Source organism: Canis lupus, chromosome 35, assembly GCF_011100685.1.
Source record: "Canis lupus familiaris isolate Mischka breed German Shepherd chromosome 35, alternate assembly UU_Cfam_GSD_1.0, whole genome shotgun sequence".
Classification (NCBI taxonomy): domain Eukaryota; kingdom Metazoa; phylum Chordata; class Mammalia; order Carnivora; family Canidae; genus Canis; species Canis lupus.
In genome coordinates this window covers 24,827,248-24,854,494 of record NC_049256.1, presented here as the reverse complement: position 1 = coordinate 24,854,494, position 27,247 = coordinate 24,827,248, and the positions used below count along the sequence as shown (strand labels likewise).

The 27,247-nt window shown below is 39.1% G+C and overlaps 1 protein-coding gene across 4 annotated transcripts in view; it reads right to left on the bottom strand.

Moving 5' to 3' along the window:
* The window catches only part of CARMIL1 (capping protein regulator and myosin 1 linker 1), a 312,127-nt gene that overhangs the window by 140,664 nt on the left and 144,216 nt on the right, over positions 1 to 27,247 (bottom strand). For all 4 annotated transcript variants that reach the window (XM_038584305.1, XM_038584306.1, XM_038584307.1 and 1 more), the window contains exons 6-11: positions 26,876 to 26,973; positions 26,457 to 26,527; positions 26,143 to 26,216; positions 14,140 to 14,215; positions 11,479 to 11,567; positions 10,196 to 10,290 (exon numbers count right to left, since the gene is read on the bottom strand). In XM_038584305.1, coding sequence (XP_038440233.1) covers positions 10,196 to 10,290; positions 11,479 to 11,567; positions 14,140 to 14,215; positions 26,143 to 26,216; positions 26,457 to 26,527; positions 26,876 to 26,973 — 503 coding nt within the window. The remainder of the gene's footprint in view (positions 1 to 10,195; positions 10,291 to 11,478; positions 11,568 to 14,139; positions 14,216 to 26,142; positions 26,217 to 26,456; positions 26,528 to 26,875; positions 26,974 to 27,247) is intronic.

Genomic DNA, 27,247 nt, shown 5'->3' with positions numbered 1-27,247 from the left:
AAGGATTCAAGGATAAATAAAGCAAACCTATCCTAACAGATGTCAGGAGAATAGTTATATTTTCTGAGGGGTAGAGGGCAAGGGTGAAAATCACTAGAGCAAAACCCTGGGAAGTTGAGAAGCTCTGGTAGTGTTCTTTGTCTTGAGCTTGGTAGGTAGTGATTCACGCAGAGGGTTCACTTTGTACAACTTCATTAAGATGTGAGCTTGGGATTTGTGAACTTTTCGGAAGGTGTATTATACTTTGATGAAAAATTTTACTTCAAAAAACTTATGCATGGGAGATAACAGAGGAGTAAACGGAGATGGCCATGGGTATGGTGATGCCTTTTTAGATATAACACCAAAGGCATAATCCACAAAAAACATAACTGATAAACTGGACTTCATTAAAATTAAAAAGTTCTGGAGTGCCTGGGTGGCTCAGTCACTTAAGTGTCTGCCTTCCACTCAGGTCACCATCCCAGGGACCTGGGAATAGTCCCACACATCCTGCTCCCTGCTCTGTAGGGAGCCTGCTTCTCCCTCTACCCCTCCCCTCTGCTTGTGATCTCTCTCTCTCTAATAAAAAATAAAATCTATTAAAAAAAAAAAAAAAAAAAAAACCTAAAAAGCTCTGTTCCGGAAAAGGCAATGTTAAGAGAAAAAGAAAGCAAGCCACAGACTGGAAGGAAATGTTTGCAAGAACTGATACTCAAAATATACAAAAAACTCTTAATTCAACAATAATAAACAAGCCAAGTGAAAAGGAGCCAAAGACCTTAACAGAACCCTCACCAAAGAAAATACAAGGATGGCAAATAAGCATATGAAAAGACGCTCCACACCTTATGTCCTCAAGCAAATGCCAATTAAAATAATAGTGCGATACCACTACCCACCTCTGAGAAAGGCCAAAATCTAGAACAGGGGCAACATCAAATGCTGGCCAGGATGGGCAGCAACAGGAGCTCTCATTCTTGGCTGGTGGGAATGCAAAATGGCACAGCCACTTTGGAAGACAGTTTGGTCATTTCTTATAAAACTTAACATACATTAACATGTGATCCAGCAATCACACTCCTTGGTATTATCCAAAGGAGTTGAAAACTACATGAAATTCTGGAAAAGTCAAATAAATAAATAAAAATTAGGTATGGAATCAGGAAGGATACCAGATTCTCACTTATAAATTTTGATATGAGTTATCACTGCCTACTCATGACCAATTCTTTTACATAGTTTTTTACCTAGCAAAACATATGCTGTGACAATGTTTAAAAAAAAAAAATCCCCAAGCCTATATCCCATGTCTTCAAATTATGCTGAACATACATTAAATCAAAGTTAAAACCTACCACTCAACTTCAAATCTGTTGTGCTCAGGCTGATCTCAGTTGTTCTGCTTTTTTGGAAAAATGACAATTTTTAAAATTTCACTACTTTCTTTTGCATCGGACATACCACACAACACCATAAATGCCTAGAACCAGATGCAAGGCGGGAATGGAACAATTATTTTACGCCACTGGTGACACTACCCAGTATTCATTCCTTAATCATCAGCTATCTTTAAAAAAGGTAGGAAGACAAAAAGGAGTAAACAGTCCAGCACTATTTTTCTCTAGAAATTGATCACATGGTAAATAAAAGTGAAGCTCCTGAATTAGACTAAAGGTGAATGAAGTCATGTTTGGTAATTTATTTAAAAGAAAAAAATGCAGGAAAAAGGTAAACAGGATAGAAAGTAAAGTAGACTAAAGACATAAGTACAAGACAGTCTGTTTCAAGTATTTTTTATCAAATTTCCGACTACATTATTAGCTTCTTTCTTAACAAAATATTTTGTTTTAATTTCCTAGGCATCTGCAAGTCATAAATATATTACATTTCTTCTTTAAAGAAACACCCTTGCTAAGTGCTAACACAATAAAAGGCATAAATGCAGGGCACTACTGTCCATTTTTTTTAAAAATAAAAGCACTAAATTGATTCTTTTTATTGCACTATAAATTGATAAGGATTATTCTATTGGTTTCAGGTGTACATTACAGTGATCCAACACTTGCTGATCTTTGAGAAAAGGTAACAGATTATTACACAAAGGATCCTCTTGCTTTCTGGCAGACTTCAGAAACACGGGCTTGGCAACACGAATAATAAATTCAGTGTGGCTGTCAGCCAAAAAATCTCAAGAAAAAAAAAAAAAATTAACCTGCCTGGTACTTTCTGAAGCCACTTACTCAACGGTGCCATAGAACAAACTCATCATTGAGAAGACATTACCCCACAAACAAGGAAAGAAGAGACTTTTAAACTTTTGGCCAAAAATATTTAATTCTGCTCCCAAAATAAAGCAACACATAGCTTTCAGAGCTGTGAATTAAAACAGAATTTATCACTGGAAGTTTTCATTTGGAGACTTTACTAACTGAATTACCCTCCTTATGATTTTTTTTTAAGTATGTGTCAAATCTAGATGGAAAAATGGTTTCATTTTTGTTTCTCCTTTCAAAACAAAACTACTATGGCTTCCTCAACTTCCAAATATTTATGCTTAATAAAAAAATTAATTATAAAATGTTTAGTATTATCATGTGCCACCTGATGTTATTAACTTACAAAGACAGGAAATTAAATTTGACATTGCATTTTTTTTTTTTTTTATGATAGTCACACACAGAGAGAGAGAGAGAGGCAGAGACACAGGCAGAGGGAGAAGCAGGCTCCATGCACCGGAAGCCCGATGTGGGATTCGATCCCGGGTCTCCAGGATCGTGCCCTGGGCCAAAGGCAGGCGCCAAACCGCTGCGCCACCCAGGGATCCCGACACTGCATATTTAACCTATTAATCATGCATGTTTTTAAAAGCCTATGATAATACCACATAAAATTCTAACACTTGGATATCTAGAATCAGTATGATTCACATGCTAGGCAAAAAGGTTTATGGAAATCTTTGTTAGCTTAAAGCATCAATATTAATAGCTTAACAAAATTCTGCACGTGGAGTTCTAGCAACAGAATATGGGTAGGCAAGAGGCGTCATTTTTTGTCTGTTAGAAAGCATATAGATTTGAACACTGTGGATGTCAGAACACAGGTGACAGTGAAAACCTTCAGATTTCTTTTTTTTTTTTTTAAGATTTTATTTATTTATTCATAGAGACAGAGAGAGGGGCAGAGACACAGGCAGAGGGAGAAGCAGGCATCATACAGAGAGCCCGATGTGGGACTCGATCCAGGGTCTCCAGGATCACGCCCTGGGCTGCAGGCGGCACTAAACCACTGTGCCACCAGGGCTGCCCAAACCTTCAGATTTCTATTAATTCCACTGGCTTCCCTGGAAAGTTCAGAAACACTATGAAACATGAATAAACAAAATACAATGAGGCGTTTCCATTTCAAAATTAAGGATGAGGAGGGACGCCTGGGTGGCTCAGCAGTTGAGCGCCTGCCTTCGGCCCAGGGCGTGATCCTGGAGTCCTGGGATCGAATCCCACATCGGGCTCCCTACATGGAGCCTGCTTCTCCCTTTGCCTGTGTCTCTGCCTCTATCTCTCTGTGTGTCTCTCATGAATAAATAAATAAAATCTTAAAAAATAATAATAAATAAGGCTGAGGAAAAAAAAGATCCAAGAGCTAGGAATATAGGAATAAAAAGACCAGTGGTATTATGGAGTCTGGGCACCGAACTTTCGAATGCTGTAAGATCCAAAGGTAGGCAGTTTTTAAAATATTGTTTTACCTTGTATCACCTTAAAAGTATCAATTAAATATGGCTAAAGTCATGCATCTGAAGAAAAGTACTTTCTGTTTTATAGCTATCACGTACAACCCTGGTATCTTAAAATATTAAGGTGATTAAGAAAATTGACTGATATACTATGGAATAAGCCAATGTTTTTCAAAAAGCACACATAACATTCTTTCCTCCTACTTCCCAAGGAAATCTAGACAGTCAAAGCAGAAAATCACAACCATGGTATGAGAGCCTGACAGACCAACTAGCAGTCTGATATTCAGGAAGTCCTAGACAGGAGCCTCAACAACTGGTATCAGGTAGAACTCTGCAAGCTGTGTCCAAATCATGTAAACACAGTTTCCTCATTCATAAAAAGGAAAGAATAACATTTGCATGATTTTACTCCACAAGCCTATTTTATAAATCAAAGGAAGCAGTGAAAGCAAACATCGAGTGCATAGCATGTGACAGGCTATTATTATCTGCTTCTGTATATTATCTCATTTAATCCTGAGAACACCTTTACACGGTAGGTACTATTGTCATTTTAGAGACAAACTAGAGTACATGTAGCTCAATGAGCCCTGAGTAATATATAGAATTGTTGAAGCACTATACTACACACCTGAAACTAATATAACACTGTATGTTAACTATACAAGAATTAAAATTTTAAAAATAAAAATAAAGATGAGGAAACAAACATAGAAGTTAGGTAACTTGTCCAAGGAAATTTAGCTTGAAAGTGACAAAGCCCAGAACTGAACTAGTGCATTTTTTAAAAAGATTTTATGTATTTATTTGACAGAGAGCACGCGCACAAGCAGGAGGAGTGGGTGAGGGAGAGAGAAGCAAACCCCCTGCTGAGCAGGGAGCCCATGTAGGGCTCAATCTCAGGACCCAGGACACCTGAGCTGAAGGCAGACAATCGACTGAGTCACCTACACACTCCAGAACTCATGCATTTTGACTCCAGAATTTACAGGTGTACACACGATTAGATATGAAAGATAAAAAGCACCAAAAACAGTTCAGTGGCAGTTAGTTCTAGAATCTGTTTCTCTTGTCTTATTCAGATCAAACCACCAGATGGTCAGAAAGAAAAAAAAAAATCTGGGTACTTCAGGTCAACATTTCCAAAAGAAAAACATTCTGAGACAGGATTCAAAATCATCTTTAAACAAAATAATCCAATTTAGAAGAAAGTAAGGGGAGGAAATGGACAGACATTCCTGACAAGGCTAATAAGACCATAAAAATGAGGGGGTTGGGGAAGGACAACCAGTTAGTACAGAACATGGAGTTTGTAATGATTACGGAAGTCAAGCATGTGGAATGAGCAGAGAGATCTGTAGTCTCCAAACGACTCAACTATTATCCAAAAAGTCATGTTAGATGCAAAGGATAAGTTCTAAGGAAGTGACTGAGAACACCATGGTATTCAGACACGACGTCAGCCTAGGGATCTACCACAGAAAGTTGATGACGTTGAGCTGGAGCAGACATTCATAAGCCTTTTCTACCATGACCCAAATAAAGAAACAGATTTGACATCACAGTGAAGGAACCTCATACAAAAATAAATGCATACACATATATTATAAAAGTAAAACCAAAATTTTCCCAAACAAATGCACTGTGATGTTTTCTATTCTTTCATTTTTTAAACATTTTATTTTATTTTATTTTATTTTATTTTATTTTATTTTATTTTATTTTATTCATTCATTCACTCATTCATTCATTCATGAGAAGCACAGAGAGAGAGAAAGAGGCAGAGGGAGAAGCAGGATCCACACAGGGAGCCCAACATGGGACTCGATCCTGGGTCTCCAGGATCACGCCCCGGGCTGAAGGGGCTAAACTGCTAAGCCACCAGGGCTGCCATCTATTCTTTTTGTTTAATATTTTATTTTTTCGGGATCCCTGGGTGGCGCAGGTTTGGCGCCTGCCTTTGGCCCAGGGCGTGATCCTGGAGACCCGGGATCGAATCCCACGTCGGGCTCCCTGCATGGAGCCTGCTTCTCCCTCTGCCTGTGTCTCTGCCTCTCTGTGTGTGACTATAATGAATAAATAAATAAAAATCTTTAAAAAATATATTTTATTTTTTCACTTAGAGAGAGAGCATAAGCAGGGAGGAGGGGTAGAGGGAGAGGGAGAAGCAGACTCCACACTGAGTAGGGAGCCTGACCCAGAACTCAATCCCAGGACCCTGAGATCATGATCTGAGCTGAAGGCAGACTCTTAACCAACCAAGCCACCCAGATGCCCCCAATATTTTCTATTCTGTTCTATCTCTTCTTTTTTTTTTAAGTAGGTTCCATGCCCTGTGTGAAGCCTAAACCAGAGTTCGAACTCACCACTATTGAGATCAAGACCTAAGCTGAGACCATGGCTAGACGCTTATGGACTGAGCCACCCAGGCACTGTATTCTTCTTTTTTAAATGCTTGTCATGAGCTATTAAATTGATTTCATGACCTGCTAATGGGTCTTGACCTACAATCTGAAAACACATCAGGAGAAAAGGCAGAGAGCAAGCTGGGGTACAGTCCTGGCCTTGTACCCAGAATAAGAAGAGCTCGTGCACGTGTGTGGTCTGTTTGCTGCCTTGTGTGTCTCTTCCGAGAGAGAGAGAGAGAGAGAGAGAGAGAGAGAGAGAGAGAGAGAGAAGAGCCCTAGCACATGAAGCCCAGCTCTTACACACTACACTCCTGCTTACTAATTCATACTTCACCCTCCTTCACCACAAGCCCCTTGACAACAGAAGGCTGTCTGTCCTTTGTACATAAGTGTGACAAGAAACTGAACACTAACTAACAGGAATTTGCTTCATCAACATTCATATCACAAAGCAAGAAGTCAAATTTGCTCTCTGAGTTTCCAAATAAGTCCCTGAGTGGATGGTTCAGGTACAAAATCAAATTCCGTATGGTGTTGAAATTCCTCAGAATCCTGGGCTGCTTTTAAACTGTCTTGTGTTTTTCCTTGAGTTTCTTTTGGTCTCTTTTATATACTATATGATTCAATTATAAATTCTTTCCCCATGCTTTCTATTGTTTTCAAACATAAAATCCTGTCACTGAACAGCTCAGAAACAAAAATCATGAAATATTTTGCCTAGATTGAAATTCTTATAAATATTTTACACTTCGTGGGATTTCTTGTGGAATTTCCATCCACGAGTAGAAAAATGACCAATCATATTCAGATATTTAGCCTGAATTTTTAAAAAAATCTATACAGAATTTGTGTTCAGGAGGCACAGCTCCAAGAGGGAAGGTAGAAAATATGGGTGTTGGCAGTTGTCCAAGAACACTGGCAAATATATCAGTGAACGAATCTAGAAGGGGCTTAAACAAGGAATGTCTCAGCTTGAGAACACATTTTCATGAGTGTCAAAAATTAAGTGTATGTGAGGAGACACCATACCAGAGAGTCAATATGTACAACAATGTTGAGGAAAACATGCTTGGAACAATCTGGGATTTTAGCTCCTATGAATGGACTATGTATGAAAAGATCAAATCAGGCCCTCAAGGTAAGAATGTAGAGAACAAAAGCCTGGAAACATCATCTTTGAGCCCATGTTCTTATATAAAAGAAATTGCTATAAACTTTGCCATGATTTTCAATGCAAGTAAAAAGCTACAGAAGAGAATTAAGATGAAGTCAAACTCAATATAAAGGTAATATTCACTGAGTATGTCCAAGGTCTGAGGAGATTGGGGAGGCTGGGGGAGAAGGAGCAGGAGGGATGATAAGGAAGCAGGTGGAGAAGAAATGTCTGCATCTAATTAGAATGCACCAGAATGAAGCAAGCACCACCACAGAAGGTTAAACCAAAGACAAGGGTCTGACAAAGATTGCGTCTGAGGGGACAAGCCACCTAGTCCAGCTACACCTCACATGTGAGGTTCATTATGGAAAACAAAGGGCCTCATGTGCATTCTTCCTTCAAATCCCCCCAAACTCAAACTGTATGTGGTTTTTCAGGCCTGGCTTCTTTCACCTGCCATGAGGTTTCTGAGGTTCCACCATGTTGTAGCCCCTCATCTGTGTCCACAGTTCAGCTGGGTGCCATGGTCTGGACACACTATACTGTGTGTGCCCACTCACCAGTCACAGACTGCAGAGGACTTCCAATGCTTGGCTACTAGGAAGAAGACACCTATAAACATTCATTCCCAAGTCTATGTACAAACATAGGCTCCTTTTCTCTTCAGGGATATCCAGGAGTTCCACTGAACTGCTGGATCATGTGCAAATCTGTGTTTAGCTTTATTATTTTTTAAAGATTTATTGATTTAAGAGAAAAAGAGAGGGTTGGGGGGAAGGGCAGATGGAAAGGGAGAGAGAGTCTGAAGTAGACTCCACACAGAGCATGGAGCCTGACGCAGGACTTGACCCCATGACCCCAAGATCATGACCTGAGCCGAAACCAAGAGTTAGTTGCTTCGTCAACTACACCACTCAGGTGCCCCAATTTGTGTTTAGCTTTTTAAGAAACTATCTGACTAGTCTGCAAAGTGGCTGCACCATTTTACATGCCCATCAGGAAAGCATGCATTCCCATTTCCCATGTCTTCCCCAACACTTTCTTTGATCACAGCCATACTGCTGGTTGCAAAGTGGTACTCACTGTGGTTTGAATTTGTGGGGTTTTTTTAAGTATGTATGTATGTATGTATGTATTTAAGAGAACGCAGGCAGAGGAGAGGGAGGAGCAGACTCCCAGCCAAGCAGGGATCCCAGGACTCCGAGATCCTGACCTGAGCTGAAGCAGAGGCTTCACTGACTGAGCGACCCAGGCACCCTGAATCTTCGTTTCTGCAATGACTAAGCAGTGTCCCTTCCTGGCCTACTGTGCTCTGGATTTATATCCTTAAGCACCTGCCTCCATCAACTCTCCCTTCACTGACTGTCCAGTCAGTGGATAAATATGTTTGGGTCCCTCCTACCTTAGAAACCAAACCAAAAACAGCCATCCTGTCTATAAAAGGTGATTTACACATAGATCTACATCTACATTTCCATGTATCATATTCATCACTTTCTAGCATTTGACTAATACAGACAACATCTAGTTTTTTCTAAAGAAATCCCAATGAAACTCCTGTTTCAGAGATAGGCATCCATTATTTTCAGCTGTGGTTTATTCCATGAGGATGATTTTCATGCAATCTAGTGTCCTAATTCAGTCTCAAACTTCCTTTAGATTCACCACTTTAAACGCTAGGAAATTACTCTTTATTTTTGGATTGAAAGCCACATGGGTGGGTATCCTTCGCAGTGAAGAACAGTGTCTATATCAGGAACACAAAGCAGAATTGAGTATCTGTACCTTCAGTTCAGTTTAATAATTAATCCTCAAATATATAACATTCAAGATGAGAGGCTTTTATTCAACAATGCTGGAGAACATTTGCCACAGATAATGAAAACAAAATACTCCTTCTAGAGATAAAGTATTTCTTCTTAAACCCCACCCACCAATGTTCTCCTACCGAGAATTTAAATACTCAAGTTACACATTCTACTGACTCTTCCTTCTGCCCAAACACTTTTAACGAAACCCTTTTCTGCCTCATCATGAACTCCAGTCCTCCATTTTCTCCTGATCTTCATGTTCAAATCCTGTTAAATGTTAAAAGATGCTTCTGGTATACAGAATAGTGAGATGGTCCACAAGATTCCTACCCCCATGGGACACATGCCCTGTATAATTTCCTTGAGTGTGTGGGCAGACTAATGAATACATGGCACATTGCTAACATGATTGGGCTACTATTCAACTGACTTTGAGTTAATCAAAAGGAGACTGTCTTGGGTGGGCCTGACCCAATCAGGTACCCTATTCAAAAGAAAGGTAAGCATCAAAGAGATGTGCTCCTTACTGCTTCAAGCCTCCTTTCAAATGGAGGAAGGATATGAGCACAGCCTCTGGGTGGAGGGAGTGGTCCCCAACGACAGCTAGCAAGAATATGGTGACTTCTGTCCTACAGACCCAAGGACATTAATTCCGCCAACAACCTGTAAGCTTGAACACAGAAGGTCACATGTGATCACAGCCACAGCTGACAACCTGTTTCAGCCCTGAGAGGCTCTGAGTAGACAGCCCAGCAAACCTGTGCCAACTACTGACCCAAAGAAATGGTCCGGTAATGCATCTGTGTCATTTTAAGCCACCATGTTGGTGGTCATTTGTTACAGAGCCATAAAAAAACTAATATGATAGTTTAAAAATAATATCCTTTCTGTGTATCTCTTCAAAAGAAGATAATTAGATAATGAATGTTAGCACCAGTATTTTCATCAAAGGGTGGAAAAAAACTAGAAGCCAACAAAGCATCAGGAGCATTTATTAAATAATTACAACTGAGCCTGACAACATTTTCCGAGTGTAGCCACACTAAAACTCTCTAATCCTCTTAAAATTTTGGCATCAGGAATCACATGAATGCTACGGTACCTCGATCCTCCAGTGGGTTGCCAGCAAGGTTAATCGTGTGGAGTCCTGAGTTGGGATTATGTGCTAGAGCACTGGCCAGTTTTTGTGCAAAATCTCTGTAAGTAAACAAAACAGTGAGATTAAATAACACAAAAGGTAAAACTGCTCAAATAAAACACTGACAGCTAGAACAGCTGGAGTGAAATCTAAAAAAAGAAAACCTTTCTTTACAGTATTAGTCTACTTACCACATATTCATTAACACCCAATCTATTTCACACAACTATATATCCTCATTAGAGAATCCATAAAGCCACAGCCAAAATGTGGTTCATTTTGATTAGCCAAAACCTCATTCAAAAGCAAAAAGAAAATATATAAATGCCCCTTTAAAGACATTATTACAGAATGCTATTAATAGTATTACAGCTCTTCCATAACTAAAAAAAAAAATCCTGAATTGAACCTGCTTTTCATGAAAATTGCAATAGGCTGTTCACTATATCTTAATTCTCATTTCATGCAATACTCACAAATGCAAAACTGATTGCCCTAATTATTGAGTTTAAAGGCTATGACTGCTAGCACTATGCTTTAACAAAAAATCAAAATCACTATTTTAGGTATGTTGTACTTAAAATAACACACTAAGTGCTATGATTATGAAGCTATCAACCCTGCTCAGTTAGGAGCAGTAAAGTCTTTGTTCTAGCAGATTCAAATTCCACATAAGGCTTGGGCATTGACTACTGAATCACTACCAACTACCGAACAGGGTAAGTATGAATTTGGAAAGAGACAGATACAGACCAAGGCAAAAGCAATGAAATCATGGGAAATATGTTGTTACTAGTGTCATTAATGGTATTCATAAAAGCTAACACATCGCATCTATAAGATGAAAGATACTTTTCTAAGCATTTTACATGTATTAATTTACTTATCCTAACATCATAATTCTATAAAGTAGATACTATTGCTTTCTCCATCTAAAAGATAAAGAGACTGAGGCACAGAAGTGAGGCAACTCACCCAAGACCATGAGGCATCTGGCCCACCCTCTTAACCACCACACCATGCTCCCTCAAGAACAAGTGACTGGATCACAGAAGATGTTATAAAATCCTTAACAAGTATCCATCCATCCCTTTTCTTTTTCTTTTTTTTTTCTCTTTTTTAGAAGGGAAAACACTGTATATGTGAGTGACCCAACTTTTCTTTTTTTTTTTAACTATATATTAATTTTAGAAGAAATGGTGGAAAGATTTTAAGCCACATATTCATATATTCAGGAAAATACTCACGTTCTAAGCCCAGCATTTTCCAACACCAATTCCTCCAGCCGATTGGACCTACTCACCACTCTCAAGATCTGTTCACAGACATCAGTGGACTGTAAGAGAAGATATTTTTTGACCATGCCATAAGTCTAAAAGCAACCTCACTTTATTGTTTACAAATCCATGCAGATGTAAAGTTTTAATCAAATAAACCATTTATTCATGTATTCATTCATTCAACAAAACCTGATCAAGCATCTACTACTATGTACCAGCACAATGAGGGTCCTGAGAATACAATGCCATGAAAGACAAAAAGTCCCTGTTTTTAAGAGTATACCATTATACAGACAATTATGATGGAATGATTAAAAACCCATTTTAGTAGTACTGTGGGCACTCACAGGTATATCCCAATCTTGGGAAAACCAAAAGGAATTGCCAAAGAAAGTGATCTCCAGCATGGAGAACAAAAGACTTAGTGATGCCAATGATGGTAACAATATTAGGTTTGTGATGACGATCCCTTCACTGAACTTTTGTCATGTGCTAGGGCCTGAGCCCTTCACTCCAATAAGCTGAGTATCAGAAAATGTTTTGATGCAATCCCATCAAAGGAACAAGTATCAGTTCTCTTGAACATTGGGTGAAAAACATGAAAAATTTCTATTCTTTTTGAAGACTGTAGAGTAAGATCTCAAACGCGATTCTTCATTTTAAAATACCAAATATTAAAAATATACACATATGTATTTTTGTGCTTAAATCTTAGTTAAGAGAAAAGCAGTAAGAGCAGCCCTCAAATCCTGTCATGACACTTCCTTTTATCCCAGGACATCCTAGGAAGCATCTGGGCACTCACATGCATTATTTTCCAGAACTGAAATGATTAGTTCCATGATTTCTTGCCTAAACATCTAAAGCTACTGAAAAGACCATGCCTGTGGGAGATAATGATAGATGGGCAGCACCAATGGCCAGGACACATTCCTGAAATAGTTGGCACCATTTCCAAAAGTGGGATATGTACCACCTCCACAGAGCTCTCCTGTGCCCCATTTTGAAAATCATGACTGTTTTAAGGAGCCAGGTAAACTGACTTGGTAGAGAAGCATTGTCCTCCCTGACCCCACAATCCCTGAGCTAATCTACTTCTCTTTCCTTGAATGACTCCCCTCTCCCACCTGTCATGTCTGCTAGCTCAGTCTTACAAATGGTCCCCATGTCAGCAAACAACAAACGGAGGCTTCTATTGCCAGGTCTCCCTCTCATCATGGCTTCCTGTCTGTTCCCAAGAGTTCACCTGGCGCCCCACCATGCCTAGCTCCATCATCTCATCACTGACTGCAGATACTCTCCTTTTAGCTCATACAGTTTCCATAACTCACGTCTCCACACTTGCTTGTTGCTCAGCCTCTTTGGTAGTCAGTGATGATATAAGGACAATAGTTAATAGGGAATGCCTACAATATGTCAGGTACTGTGTTAGAATTTCTATACACATGATTTACTCATCTCAATAACCTGCAAATTAGCTATATTGCTATGTCCATTCATTCATTCATTCATTCAACAAACTAATCAGATACCTAATTATTAAACCAATTTTTATGGAATAGCTATTAGGAGCCATGTACTGTGATATGCACTAGACAGAGATGAGCTCCAATTAACTCTCAATAATAGGAAGCTGAGGTCCTAGAACGTCAAGTAACTTACCTACAGTCACAGAGCCTTGTAATAGGAGCCAGAATCTGAAGACCCAGGTTTCTATTTCCAGGCCCACCCTCTTTCCTATACCACATTGGCTTTTGATGGGCCCCAAATGAGTTCAGTCCATGCCCATACTCATAATACGTTAAGCTACTCATACCCGAGGTAAATTCAGAGAACCAGCAAACCTCAACCCTCCACTTTCTACAGATCCACGTCTTAATCAAAATCCTACCTCTTCACTATGAAAATCGTAAGGCCCAGTTTCCATGACCTCTGAAAGTTGGAGGCTTGACCATAGAGTGACCAATAAAACAATCTCTAGATTATTTCCTGTCCTAAAATGAAGTGGTAGAAAGCTAACTTATGGGTAAGTGTCCATACGGCTGCTTTGAACTTGCAAAAAATCCCCAACAGAGCATCTTATTTCCACCAGTGAAACATATCAAAAATTTGGTTCCCCCATACCTTATAAAAGCTAACATCTCACTTTTGATTTCATTTTGTTTACATATAAATCTGCCCCAAAACTCCTCTAGAAAATTAATGTTAACTCTCATAACTCAAGCAGACCAACCCTACCTGCTAACGTTTTCCCAAATTCGTAGGAAGGGAAGTTTTGTGGAGATGGAATGCAGGATAGAAACATAAAATCTGCTATTTGCAGCTGTACAAACGTAACTTTAATGGTTTTAGCCAACAGAATGAGTATATACAGAAGGCTTCGCTAAATGTCTTTCTGTTCATTATCTAAAATTGCCTGAAGCAGCTGAAAACATAAGGAAGAACTTCTCTGAGGCATCTCACATTACAAACTTTGTAAAATGTATGCAGATCGCTTGCAGGAAAATATCTCAAGAAAAAAGCATGTACACAGTTCACCAGATTAGTAGGAAAACAAATGTTTTTTGATAATTATCAGGCTTTTGAAACTAAGCAGAAGTAAGCAACATTTGCAACATCTTCACTTACCAGTTTCAGATCCTTGGAAGATAGCTTTGTGAACCACTGATTATATTCCAGAGCAGCAATGATAGGTATTAGGTCCCTAGAAGCAGAAATAACAACATACGTGAAAGCCCTCTTACCGCAGCCATGCTGGCGCTTTATTTTCAATCTGTGACATCCAAGTTCACTGGTTAGTTGCTATTATTTACAATCACAACATCCAGCTAAAACTACTTCGACCACGAGGTAACAATGAAATTCTTTGGGACAGATCTTCAGTAATGATGATAGTAGAATTCCTAAAAGCTGAATTTATTTCCCTCTGGGGCCCGTGATGTCTATATCCAAAGGAAGAGAGACTGGTAGCAGCATTTGCTCAGAGAACCTCCTTGCTCTTGGAGAAACGTACTTCTCAGTCTATATTAATGAACCTGATTTCTTTAACCATCAAGAGTGTCATATACAGTTTACCCTTGAACAACACAGATTTGAACTGCATGGATTTTTTTTAATAATATAATACTCTAAATGTATTTTCTCTTATGACTTCCTTAATAACATTTTCTTTCCTCTAGCTTACTTTACTGTAAGAATGCAGTATATAATACAAACAAAATGTGTGTTAAGTGTTTATGTTATTGGTGGGCTTCTGGTCAACACTAGGCTGTGAGTACTTAAGTTTTAGGGGAGTCAAAGGCTGTATTTGGATTTTTGACTGTGTAAGGGGGATGGTTTGTTGCCCCAGCCTCCACTCTCCCACCATGGTTACAAGTCAACTGTATTCTCTAATTGAGGAGTTTATATTGTAGCAAGGACACCATTTAGCCTTGTGGATAATAAGTGACCCTGAATGGATTCCTGAGGCTTAGCAAGCATGTTACAACCCTTTGGTACTTTCTTGTGGTTTCTAGTATTTATTAAATACATGAGATAGCCCAGGTGTATTTTTGTCTTATGCTTCACACAAACTCTTCAGCCGTTGAGTGCAGCTATTTGCATCAGAGACCTGCCTGCACTATTTTTCCAGCCTAATCTCCTTTAACATGCCCCTAATTCATGCTCAAGCCAAAAGCAGATGATTTACTACTCATCAAACACATCATACAATTTCACAGTCAGAAATATCTTTTAGTGCTGTGTTTGGCTATGAAAATCCATGCATGCTTCTTTGTGTGCATCACACATCCTCTCCTCTATGAGCCCCTGGGTCACCCCAGCCAGTGCCCTGTTTGCATCTCTATTTAGCATTAATTTTATTCTGTCTTGGATTACAGTTTGTATTCCATGTCTGCCCCTCACCATCCCAGCTTGTAAATTCTTTGAAAACCAAGTCTGCTTCAGTTTTCTGGCTTCAGTGAGACCATAATCAGTTTCATCTGCATGGCATGACACATAGCAAGTACTCAAACATTACTGAAATAGAAAAGAAAGGCAGAAGGTGGAAAGAGAGGTGAAATCCACATTATTTCATAGCTTCTGGGTACCAGGCCCTGTGGCAGGCACGCTACACAGACCATCCCGTCCAACCACACGTTTGGTTTCATCAGACATGCTTTTTTTTTTTTTTTCCAGACATGCTTTAAAAAGGAGGAATGAGTCCCGAAGGTAGGGGGAAAAACAGTGCAAAGGAATTACTAGTCCCAGTCATGTGGTCTCATATGCCACCTGTTCTACTGAATAGTCTCTTCATTAATTCTGCTAGAGTTTTAGATTTCAGATTTAAAACCACGGATGGCAACTTCTTTCCACAGTGGTTTTATGGTCTTCACTTCCTTCAGCATTCCCCGCTGGTTACGTGAGAGTTAGTGCCTGTCATTCTCTCTGGTCCCTGGTGACAGGGTATAGCTTCTCAGAGGGCAAGTACACACTTTGTCCAAGAGTGCTCTCCTGGACTTCCTCACTCAGGAACTCTAGCAAATCACTCTCATCTTACCTCCTTTTGTGGATTTAATGTCAAGTAGCAACTACACTTGAGAACCTCTTTATTTTGTGTTCTAGTCTGTCACTTGATTTGAAGTACAGCTGGCTTTTGTCATAATGAAGTCATTTTCAGGCAGTGAAGAGCACATCATTAATAGAACCAGGTTTTACACTGACACAGGAGGTAGGGCGGCATCATCTTTCCATATGAATCGCAAAAACCCTGAAAAGGCAGAGCAAACTCCACAACTAAAGGTAGAGAATCTAAGAGAAGAAATGGTCAACAGAGCAAGGAATGGCTTAGTCAAGAATTTTTTAGATCTGACACCAAAAGCATGATCAAAAAAGGAAAAAATTGATAAGTCGGACTACCAAAATCAAAAATCTTTGCTCTGCGAAAGTACTGGCAAATCACATTTTTGACAAAGGACTTGTATCAGAATGTATAAAGAACTCTTGGAAGTCAGTAATAAGAACCCATTTAAAAAAAAAAAAATCTAAACAAGATACTTCATCCAAGAAGATATATCCATGGCAAAGAAGTACATAAAAAGATGTGTGGAAGGGGAGGAGGGCGGGGGGTGGGAGTGAATGGGTGACGGGCACTGGGGGTTATTCTGTATGTTAGTAAATTGAACACCAATAAAAAATAAATTAAAATAAAAAAAAAGATGTTTGAAGTTATTAGCCATTAAAGAAATGCAGTTTAAAGCCAAAACGAGATGCTACTACAAACGTATTGAATTGCTAAAACTAAAAAAAAAAAAAAAAAAAAAAAAAAAAAATCAACGGCTGGCAAGGAAACCCTCAGACATTGCTGATGAGAATGCAAATGGCACAGTCGATGTGGAAACAGTCTGACAGTGTCTAGGTTTAACATACACTTACCATAAGATCTAGCAATCTCAATCCTACATAGTAAACCAAGAGAAATAAAAACTTGTTCTTATACAGAAACATATATATTATTGTTTATAACGGCTGTATTCCTCATTGTCCAATGCTGGAGACAACACAGATATCTTCCACTGATGCTGTGGGGACTTCCAAGGCGAGGATAGAAAAGGCAATAATATGGCTTCTGCTCAGTTTCCTCTCTTGACATGTTCACCCACGGAATCTAGCTGCCTTGCTCTGAGAAAGTCCAGGCCACACAGAAAGACCACGTGGAAGGGTCCCTGAAGAGAGCTAACATCAACCACCAGACATGTGAATGAAGAAGCCCCTTCAAGATGGTTCCAGAGCCAGCCCCACCATCTGACTATCTGCTTGAAAGAGCCCCAGCAAGAACCACCTAGCAGAGCCCAATCAAGCCCAGAACCATGACAGATAATTAAAAGTGATTGTTCATGCTGCACACCATTAAGTCTGGAGTGGTCTGCATATAGTAGCTAATTTAAACACTTAGTATCTAAGAAACAAGACTTGAAAGTTGTATTACAGAAACATGACTGTAGGCAGGGCAACCATAAAAAGCTTTTAGAGAAATGTTTCAGCAGATGAACAATTTCAGCAATGTAGGTAAGATGTATCAGAGGAAGATGACAATTTCCACTATACAGACAAGATGTATCCAAGATATGGGAGAAGCCTGAGGCAGAAAGTAGATTTCTGGAACAAGAGCCAAGGCAAACTAAATAATTTTTTCCTAAACTGATTTCCTAAACTAATACAACCCTGGTTGAAATATGCATACTATTATGATGAAATCATAAACACAAAGACTGTTAGAATAGTTATTACAACCAGGTAGGGTAGGGGTGCAGGGGGAAATGAAATGAAAACCCATTCATGTACATCTTCTTAGGAGAGGCAATAGCCTATTTTTTGACCTGGCAGGCATAGTGGTTCAGTTTACCCTTATTTGCATTCTGATACAAAACTGTATGCTTTTCTTGACATAAACAACTATAAGAATGGCCTTACCGGTATCTCAAAATACTCATTAAGCTAACCCAAATAGTTAACTCCATCAACCGTAGAATGGATAAACTGTGGCATGTTCACACATTAGAATGTAAAACAGAAACAAAAGTAAATAAACCACAGCTACATACAACAATGTGTAAAACATCAATTTCTCAGGTCTGAAATATCTCTCAACCTGGCTGCACTGTGCAGAGAATGGGGAGCTTTAAAAGTCTGAGAAGCAAGCATTCAGGGAGCACTTTAGCAAGCACTTGGAGAAAAGTCAGTCTGAACCAGGTGACATTTGGGATTCCTCGAATCTGTTACTCTCAGAACATCCAAGCCACCAGGCCAGTCACAACACAGAGGCCAAGGTTCCAGGAGATGCCATTTAAATACAACAATCATCAATCATGATCAAAACCAGTGCATCTCATCGCAACAGAAACACACACACACACACACACACACACACACAAACAAACAACAACAACAAAAGAAAAAAACACAAGACCATACGTCAATAATTTCATTCCTGAGAGTTCATTTTCCTGGGTGGCTTACTTAGAACTTAGTAATAAGTGAGCGAAATAAGCAAACCTAGGATAAATACCCAATTTGGCATTCACGCGGACCTCCCAACTGCTGCGCCAATACCATGTCACTGCAGAAAGCTCCCTGGATTTCCCTGGTGGGGTCTGTGTCAATCAGAACAAACTCTTTCTCTTAGGTGTTTTCACTTAGTACCACTAGCGTTATAGTATATAATGTAGAAAGGTTTCCAAACACCAATGCTTGTCATCATGACTGATTTTCACAGGGTATCGGCTTTTTACCATCAGTCCATGGCATTTATTGTGTATCCCACTGTGTTTTGCTTTGATCTCTTAAAAGGCTCTTAATTATCACTTGACTTTCCATCTGAAGAGCAATGTCATCCATGAAGAGCCACAGTTCAGGGAACCCTCTCTTGAGTCCTGGCCACATGGCAACATAGTATTCTCTTGCCATTTCCATAGGACACTTCTACCATTTCCTTAAAATGAGAGCAAAAACATTTTAAGACTCCAAATCCTGAGAAGATCCAGTGTTAATATCCTTTAGCAGAATCTTTTCTTACACTGTATTGAAAGAGATGACACAGTTTATATTCCCTAACCTCTTTCTGGATATAAATGGATGATAGAGTTGTCCCTTGTTGTTAATCCAGCCATGGGTTGGGGTTTGTAATATAAGTTGAGATCCTTATTTCTCATTTCAGTTGGCAACTCTGAATAATCCAAACCTTCCCTTAAAACTCTAAAGAACCAAGTTTTTCACCTCTACGTTTTCAGAAGAAAATGTCATCATAACGTTAAGAGCAGCATCAAGGAAAAGACAATGAACTAGCTTCTGGAAACACAAACTGTTACGTCACATAGGGATTTTGTATCTCTAACTCTTTTTCTTTTAACTAAGAAAACTGGCAACTTGTTATAGCTGTTCATTTTTAAAGGAGGCAAGTCTTTTAGGATATAAAAGTAGCAAGCAGAGGCACCTGGGTGGCTCAGTCAGTTAGCATCTGTTGATTTCAGCTCAGGTCATGATCTCCAGGATCCTGGGATCGAGCCTGTATCAGGCTCCATGGGGAGTTTGCTTGAGATTCTCCCCCCCCCCCCCCCGCTTGCTTGCTCTCTCTCCAAAATAAATAAATAAAATCTGTTTTTTAAAAAAAGTAGCAAGCATTTATTTAAACCACAACATTTATTTGTACCAGCATAAAATGTTTTAGATATATTAATCCCTATAGTCTTCACAATAACTCCAAGAGGAAGGCACTATAATTTTTAAATAGATACTGTGAAATACTTCAAAAAGGTGTAAAAGAATAAAAATAATTGACAGATTTGAAGGATGTCTAGCGAGCCCCATAATCTACAATGTGGAAAAAGCACAAAGGTAAAAGCACAATAATCCAGTGAACAACATGTTAATTATCTGTAGTATATCCGCACACCACAGTAGTGAAGATTTACCCCTAATAAATCTAACAAACACTCAGAGGTTCAAAGGAGGTATTTCATGCAAGAACACAGTCTTGCCACTCTGCACACTTTCTGTACACATACGATGGAATATGCGCTCTTGTGGAAAGGATGGTAAAATTCCAAACCAAAGCAATATCTTCCTGACATATTCATTTGAGAGCCTTTCTGGGTACAATTTAGACTTTTCTCCTTCACATCGAGTTTGAAAATGGAAGTGGGGTGCTTTAAAAAGTCTCAAATATTATGGATTCGCTATTCCTTCCTGCTATCCTAATTTATATTGCGGTTTAATTATATTAAATATAAATATAACATATTTATATAATATATATATTATATATTTATATTTGTCCTATTATTAAATGATTAGCTGGACCACTCACCAGCTCTGTAAGGTACATGACAATCTGAAACACTTCACAGATGACGACATGACCAGAATCCTAAATAGATGATCTCTAAATTTTTTGATCATTCACTCTTAACTGAAAAATATTTTGAACACAAACCTCCACAAAATCTGTTTATCTATAAATTATATACATGTGCTACTATCTCAATATATTATGTTCAGTGTAAAACACACACACACAAATAAAACAGATGTAAAATAAACATAAAACAAGTTCTACTCAGGGTGCTTGGGTGGCTCAGTTGGTTAAGTATCTGCCTTTGGCTCAGGTCATCATCTCAGGGTCCTGAGATCCAGGCCCCCTGGCATTGTCAGGCTCCCAGCTCAGTGGGAAGTCTGCTTCTCCCTCTCCCTCGGCCCCTCCCCCTGCCTGTGCTCTCTCTTATTCTCTCAAATAATAAAATCTTAAAAAAAGAAAGAAAGAAAGAAAGAAAGAAAGAAAGAAAGAAAGAAAGAAAGAAAGAAGAAAAGGAAAGAAGAAAAGAAAGAAAGAAAGAAAGAAAGAAAGAAAGAAAGAAAGAAAGAAAGAAAAAGAAGAAAGAAAGAAAGAAAGAAAGAAAGAAAGAAAGAAAGAAAGAAAGAAAGAAAGAAAGAAAGAAGAAAGAAAGAAAGAAAAAGGAAAATCAAGTTATACTATTTTCTTCATGTTCCCCAAAATATCATCAACTCTTACATCGGAGTCCACCTGACCTAGGCTGGAAACCACTGTTTATACAACTGTTCACAGACACTTTAGGATGGAAAGCAGAAACCGGTGCTCTTCACACCTGATTCCACACTCCAAACAGTACTTCATCCTTTGGCAATAGAGTGGGCTTAGAGAAACAGAGCCTAGATCGGGAAAGAACTACACTAATACCCTCGAAACAGCATTGACCAACATTAACCCACACTTGAAACTCTTTTCCTTAAAGTGTCAGGCTCAGGAACGTCACTGAGTAAGAAATATGAAAACTCGAAAATATGAGTCTGAAGGGAATGAGCTCCTCCCTGAGCTCTCATAAGCCAAGTTTAAATTCAGTGATGCATGTTGTTGAGTCTTTAGAGGATTGATGAGACTAGCTCCTCTTAAAAATCTCCTGGGCACAAGAAAAATCTATGTATATAAAGCTATATATTCTCTTAGACTCAGCTCCACCACCTCTACACCCTCATCACTCCCCGCCACTCCAAATTACAGTATAATTACACTTGTAACACACAGGCTCACAGGCCTTTGAGAGATCCCATCATAAAGTTAAGATGATCTGTTGAATTAGCAGTCCTCCCTGTTACCAGACCTGCAACGTTAACATGGATGCCACATGCATGACCCAATCCTCCCAACTTGGATAATCTGAGAAAAATGGTACTTACAAATCCCCAGATACAAAAGATAATGGCTTGGAGTGAGTGAAATGAACGAAACACTCAGAATTTATAGGAATCCAGAGAGGATTCAGACACGAATTGTGAATTCAGACATGAAGCCCCGCATTGGGCTCTGCATTCCGTGTGGAGTCTGCTTGAGATTCTCTCTCAGCTCACATTCTTGCTCTCACTCACTCTCAAAATAAATAAATAAATAAAATCTCTTTTAAAAAATAAAAGACAATCCTAGAGTACCTGGCTGGCTCAGTCAATAGAACATGCGACTCTTGATCTCAGGATTGTGAGTTCAAACCCTACATTCACGTAGAGATTACTTAAAATCTTGAGTCACCCAGGTGGCTCAGTCAGTTCAAGATCTGCCTTCAGGCTCAGGTCATAATCCCAGGGTCCTGGGACCAAGCCCTGTGTTCAGCTCCCTCCTCAGTAGGGAGTCTGCTTCTCCCTCACCCTCAACCCCACCCTGTCACTCACGCTAACTCTCCCAGTGCTGACTCTCTTACTTTAAAAAAGTAAAATAAAATCCTTTTAAAAATCCCCTCAACCTCCCAGAATAATGATCTGCTCCCCTAGAGCAGCTCAGTGTCCCTTGAAAATCCTTTATTCTGAGCCACTAGTTTGATTCAAGAGCTTCACATTAGACAGCATGAACAAGACAGACATAGCCCAGCCTTCATGGAACTTCCATTCCAGGATCACAATGGTTTTAGGGACCCTTAAGAAAGGATGTTTCTAACTCTGATGACTAAATACAAGATAAAGCTTTGAATGGGCCAATTAGGAATTATGTTCACATAGAGATACACAGGAGCCAGGGGCTACAGTGGGAAAATCCATCAATGCATATGACAAGTATTACCCTATTTGCTAACGAACTCCAGCTCCACATATGGCCCATCTAATCTCTCCTTTTGTACTTCCAATGTGTCTAATTCCTCTATTCTCTTTTCCATAATTCATACCCAAATGAGAAAATAACCAACATTTTTGTAAAACCTCTCAAATTCGGAGAACAACCCAAATCACACTGAGATTGTGCCACTTTGAATCCTTCCAAATGACCATGCCATTGAAAGCCAGACTGTTCCTTCATGGAACATGCTCATACTTCTAATAAACAGAAATGTTCTTCCAATATACTTTGTTGTGATTTGATTGGCAAAATACTATTAATACAGGCCATCTTATAGGACTGACAGTAACCTCTTTATATAGAAGATGGCGCTAATTTGACCAGGAAGAATCATGGGGAAAAAATTACCTCCTCAAGAAAGGGAGGATAAACTTCGAAGATCAGGGAGAGAGAGTTCTGAAAAAAGTCAAAGTATGTAGGCATTAATAGAAAAGAGGACATCTAGAGAAACAATCCCAATCCCCACTGTTAATAAGCCCACTGCAATTGAAAAAAGAAAAAAGAACAAATTTCGAGAACTCCTTAATTTTTTCATAATTATTATATACCAAATACTACAATAGTAATAGTCTTATATAGTGTAAAACAAAGAAATTTTAAAATGAGTCAACAATAAACATAAATAGAAGCTCTATTTTTTTTTTTTTTTTTTTGCAGCTCATCTTACATTTTTCCTTGGGTACATACATCCTGCATGAGAGGCCACTGATCTAGAGCAAGCAAGAGTCAGCAAACCACAGCTCACGGTGTATATTTTTGTAAATAAAGTTTATTCCAACACAATCACATTCATCCAATCACATGCTGTGTAGAGTTGCTTTCGATTTATAACAACAGCAGTACATAATTGCAACAGCGACCGTCTGCTCCATAAAGCCTAAAAAACTTACTATACTATCTGGCGCTTTACAGAAAAAGTGTTCCACCTTTTAATCTAAAGTCTCAGTAATGAAAAACATCCTTCTAGCCCTTAACCAAGTAAAAAAGTAGATGATTTATGAATACAGCATTTACTGACAAACTGAAAATTCTCCAGCTAAGGAATTAGAAAAAATCTGTACAAAAATTCTAAGTTTTTCTTTTTTTAAGATTTTATTCATTTATTCATGAGAGACACAGAAAGAGAGGCAGAGACACAGGCAGAGGGAGAAGCAGACTCCCCGTTGGGGGAGCCCAATGTGGGACTTGATCCCAGGATGCCAGGATCATGCCCTGAGCCAAAGGCAGACGATCAACCACTGAGTCACCCAGGCATCCCTGAAAATTCGGGGTTTTGACAAAGTTTCTCAATTGTGGATAGGATTCTACCTACTGGGGATCCCTGGGTGGCTTAGCGGTTTAGTGCCTACCTTTGGCCCAGGGCATGATCCTGGAGTTCCAGGATCGAGTTCCACGTCAGACTCCCTGCATGGAGCCTGTTTCTCCCTCTGCCTGTGTCTCTGCCTCTCTGTGTCTCTCATGAATAAATAAATAAAATCTTTAAAAAAAAAAAAAAAGAAAAAACAAGATTCTACCTATTTCTACATATTTCAAGTAACTGTATTTATTAGTAGCTTCCCTAGATACAGTTTCTATCTGCTGATAGATTAATCACCAAATTAAGTACAGGGGATCAGCTGGAAAATTTAGCACTGCCACTGTGAATAACCTATTAATGGTGTAAAAATCATTAAGGAGGTAACAAAGAAAGTGAGAGACACACCTCAAGTTGCCCCACACAGTGTCACCACTCTGCTCACAGTCTGTGGACCCCGGGGAAAGCCTGAGATGCTCTTCTTCCTCTCCTCTGCCTGTCGCTCCCCCCTACTTGTATGCTCTCTCTCTCTCTCTCTAATAAATAAATAAAATCTTAAAAAAAAAAAAAAACCTCTTCCCTTTTCTAACTACGGATCTGCTTAAATCTGCATTTTCTTAATTTACTTCAATCATTGCCACGTATCACAACAGAGTGAGTGCAGAAGCAGACACTGAATCTGGCAGCCTTCTATTAATTCAGAAGTTAAAGAGATCAGCAAAAAGGTAAACTAATGCACTCTTCTGGCTGACTTCTTCTGCGTGTTGGAAAATATTTTTCATAAAAATGGTACCTGTATGTATTAGCACATAATAGGTTCATTAACATTTTTAAATGAATTAATATTTTTAATTTTCATTTTAATTTCTAATATGTTGAGTACCAAAAGATTCAACCCACACAAACAAAAGCTCAACCGTTTTCAAGAACTGTAAAAGGATCCCAGGGCCAAAGACATGGTGATCTGATACAGCAGGACTACCCACTCTTCTTATTCTACGTGCAATTTTCTTTTTTTTTTTAAGAGATTTTTTTTCCCCAAATATTTTATTTATTTATTCATGAGACAGAGAGAGAGAGAGAGCGAGAGAGAGAGAGAGAGGCAGAGACACAGGCAGAGGGAGAAGCAGGCTCCATGCAGGGAGCCCGATGTGGGACTTGATCCCAGGTCTCCAGGATCAAGCCCTGGGCTGAAGGCGGCACTAAACTGCTGAGCCACCCGGGCTGCCCTACATATAATTTTCTATTTTAATCGTAAAAAACCTGCAGAGCAATTTTTTTCTCTGTTTCTCAGTTCAGTTTTTCATAAGCGACAGAGGAAACACAGGCAATTACTGTCTGCAATTCCAGCTGTCCAAATGGCAAAAAAAGGTACAGCCAGAATCCCAGGATCCTCTCTCTCAAGTCCAAACAGGGAGGGAAGGTTCCTCAGGCTGAGGTTCACTGGGGAACGGCTAATACCTGCCACTTAAAATAAGTAGCAGCACATCCAGGGTGGTGGAGATGGGGATACACAGGATAAACCACCAGCAAACACACTAGGGCACCACACAACTACATCAGGAAGCAAAAGAACTTCAACAGACTGAATGAAGAGCCTTCTTTGGGGCCTGATCACACTAGTCACAGCCTTAAACGCATGACAGTCAAGATCTTAAAACCTACCAGTCTCTTAAATAGTGTGCAACACGGTTCACAGTTTCACTATCATTATCACAAGGCAGATATTGGCACACTGACTTCCACCAGGATATAAACATATATACCCTAGCAATCCCCAATTCATGAAGAAATTAGAAACTAAAAGTCATTTCTTAGAACTGCAACATAAAATTTTCTTCTAGAAGAATGTTCTAATGGCAATTAGGAAAATAATACTATATCATATATACAGGGCAGATGATCAAATAGACTTGTGGACTGGTACAAGGACTTAAGAACTATATTGTTTCCAGAGTTTCTAACTACAAACTCTGGATTTGATGTATACACATGCACTTCATTCCCAAATGAACATATCTGAAACTATTACTTGAAAGGCCAAATTCAGACAGTCTTAGATTCTCCTGATTTCCCTTCTAACAAGGTTTTCTGGAGATCACATATGTCCATAAGCACCAACAGAGAAGTAAGGTTCTAAAAGCAGAATTAGTTATAAAAGGAAGGAAAGATGGAAGTAGCCTACCTGTGGTCAAGATGACTGAAGTCTTGTAAATTCAATTCCCTGGTGTCTTGTGTCAGATAAATTGTATCCACATCCTGTCAGAAATATAATTCAATCATGTGAATAGTCCACATAGATGATCAGAGAAGAGGAATACAAAGAGAATTAGATAATGATACAGATTTTTCACATTTTCTGAGAAAGGAAGATTTAAGCAAAAAATGAATGGTGGGGGCGGGGGAGAGAAAGAAAGAAAGAAGCCAGTCAAACATTGGAATATTCTCCAGGAGTGTGTGTGTGTGCACACACACACGTCTGCACACAGATACACTTACCCATTGTACTTCTTCTCTGTATGAAAATCCAAGCCAGTCACAAACACAGGCATACATCTGAGAAAATCCACCTGAAACACAGGACAGAAATGTGAGAGGTTTTCAACTAACTGATTTATCTTAAGTTAAAATTTAAAAGTTGAAATATGGCCGATGTTGACAATGCTGATTATTCTTTCTGTTTGGGAAGACAGCAAAGGCTCCCCCCCACCCCCCCCCCGTTCTATAGTAAGTACATAGCAGCACGCAATACAGCTTAAATATAGGACTTCTGTCCACCAAGCTAAAGTCTGTGCGGTACTAATTACACCTTAAAACTAATTGTACCTTTACAGTAGCATACTAGGAATAGACGTAACTTCCTGGCAGGGGGACATCTATGCAGCCATTTATAATTTGGTTTTAAAATGCATGCTCACCACAGGGGCCTTGCTCGGCCACAGTCTGGCTGTCCCACAGAGCCTGGAGACTGGCCAGTCGCTCAGATGGCTCCATGGAGACTTTTTTCATGATTCGCCTATAAGATCAACAGTAACAATAAATTTCAAAAATTCAGTTTTTTGTACAGCACGCAGAAATCTATTTGGTGATATGCCTTTTTTATTTTTTTGTTTTTTGATATGCCTTTTTTAAAATCAAAGATGGGCACCACTTCAATTTTGGTAAACATAATTCCATTTTTTGAGTACTAAGAAGCTGGAAATCTACAGGAACTTAATAAACTTCTTTATTTAGCTCCCTTTTGTAAGCGTGGGTATTACCCAGCAATGTAAATCATCTCTATGTTATTT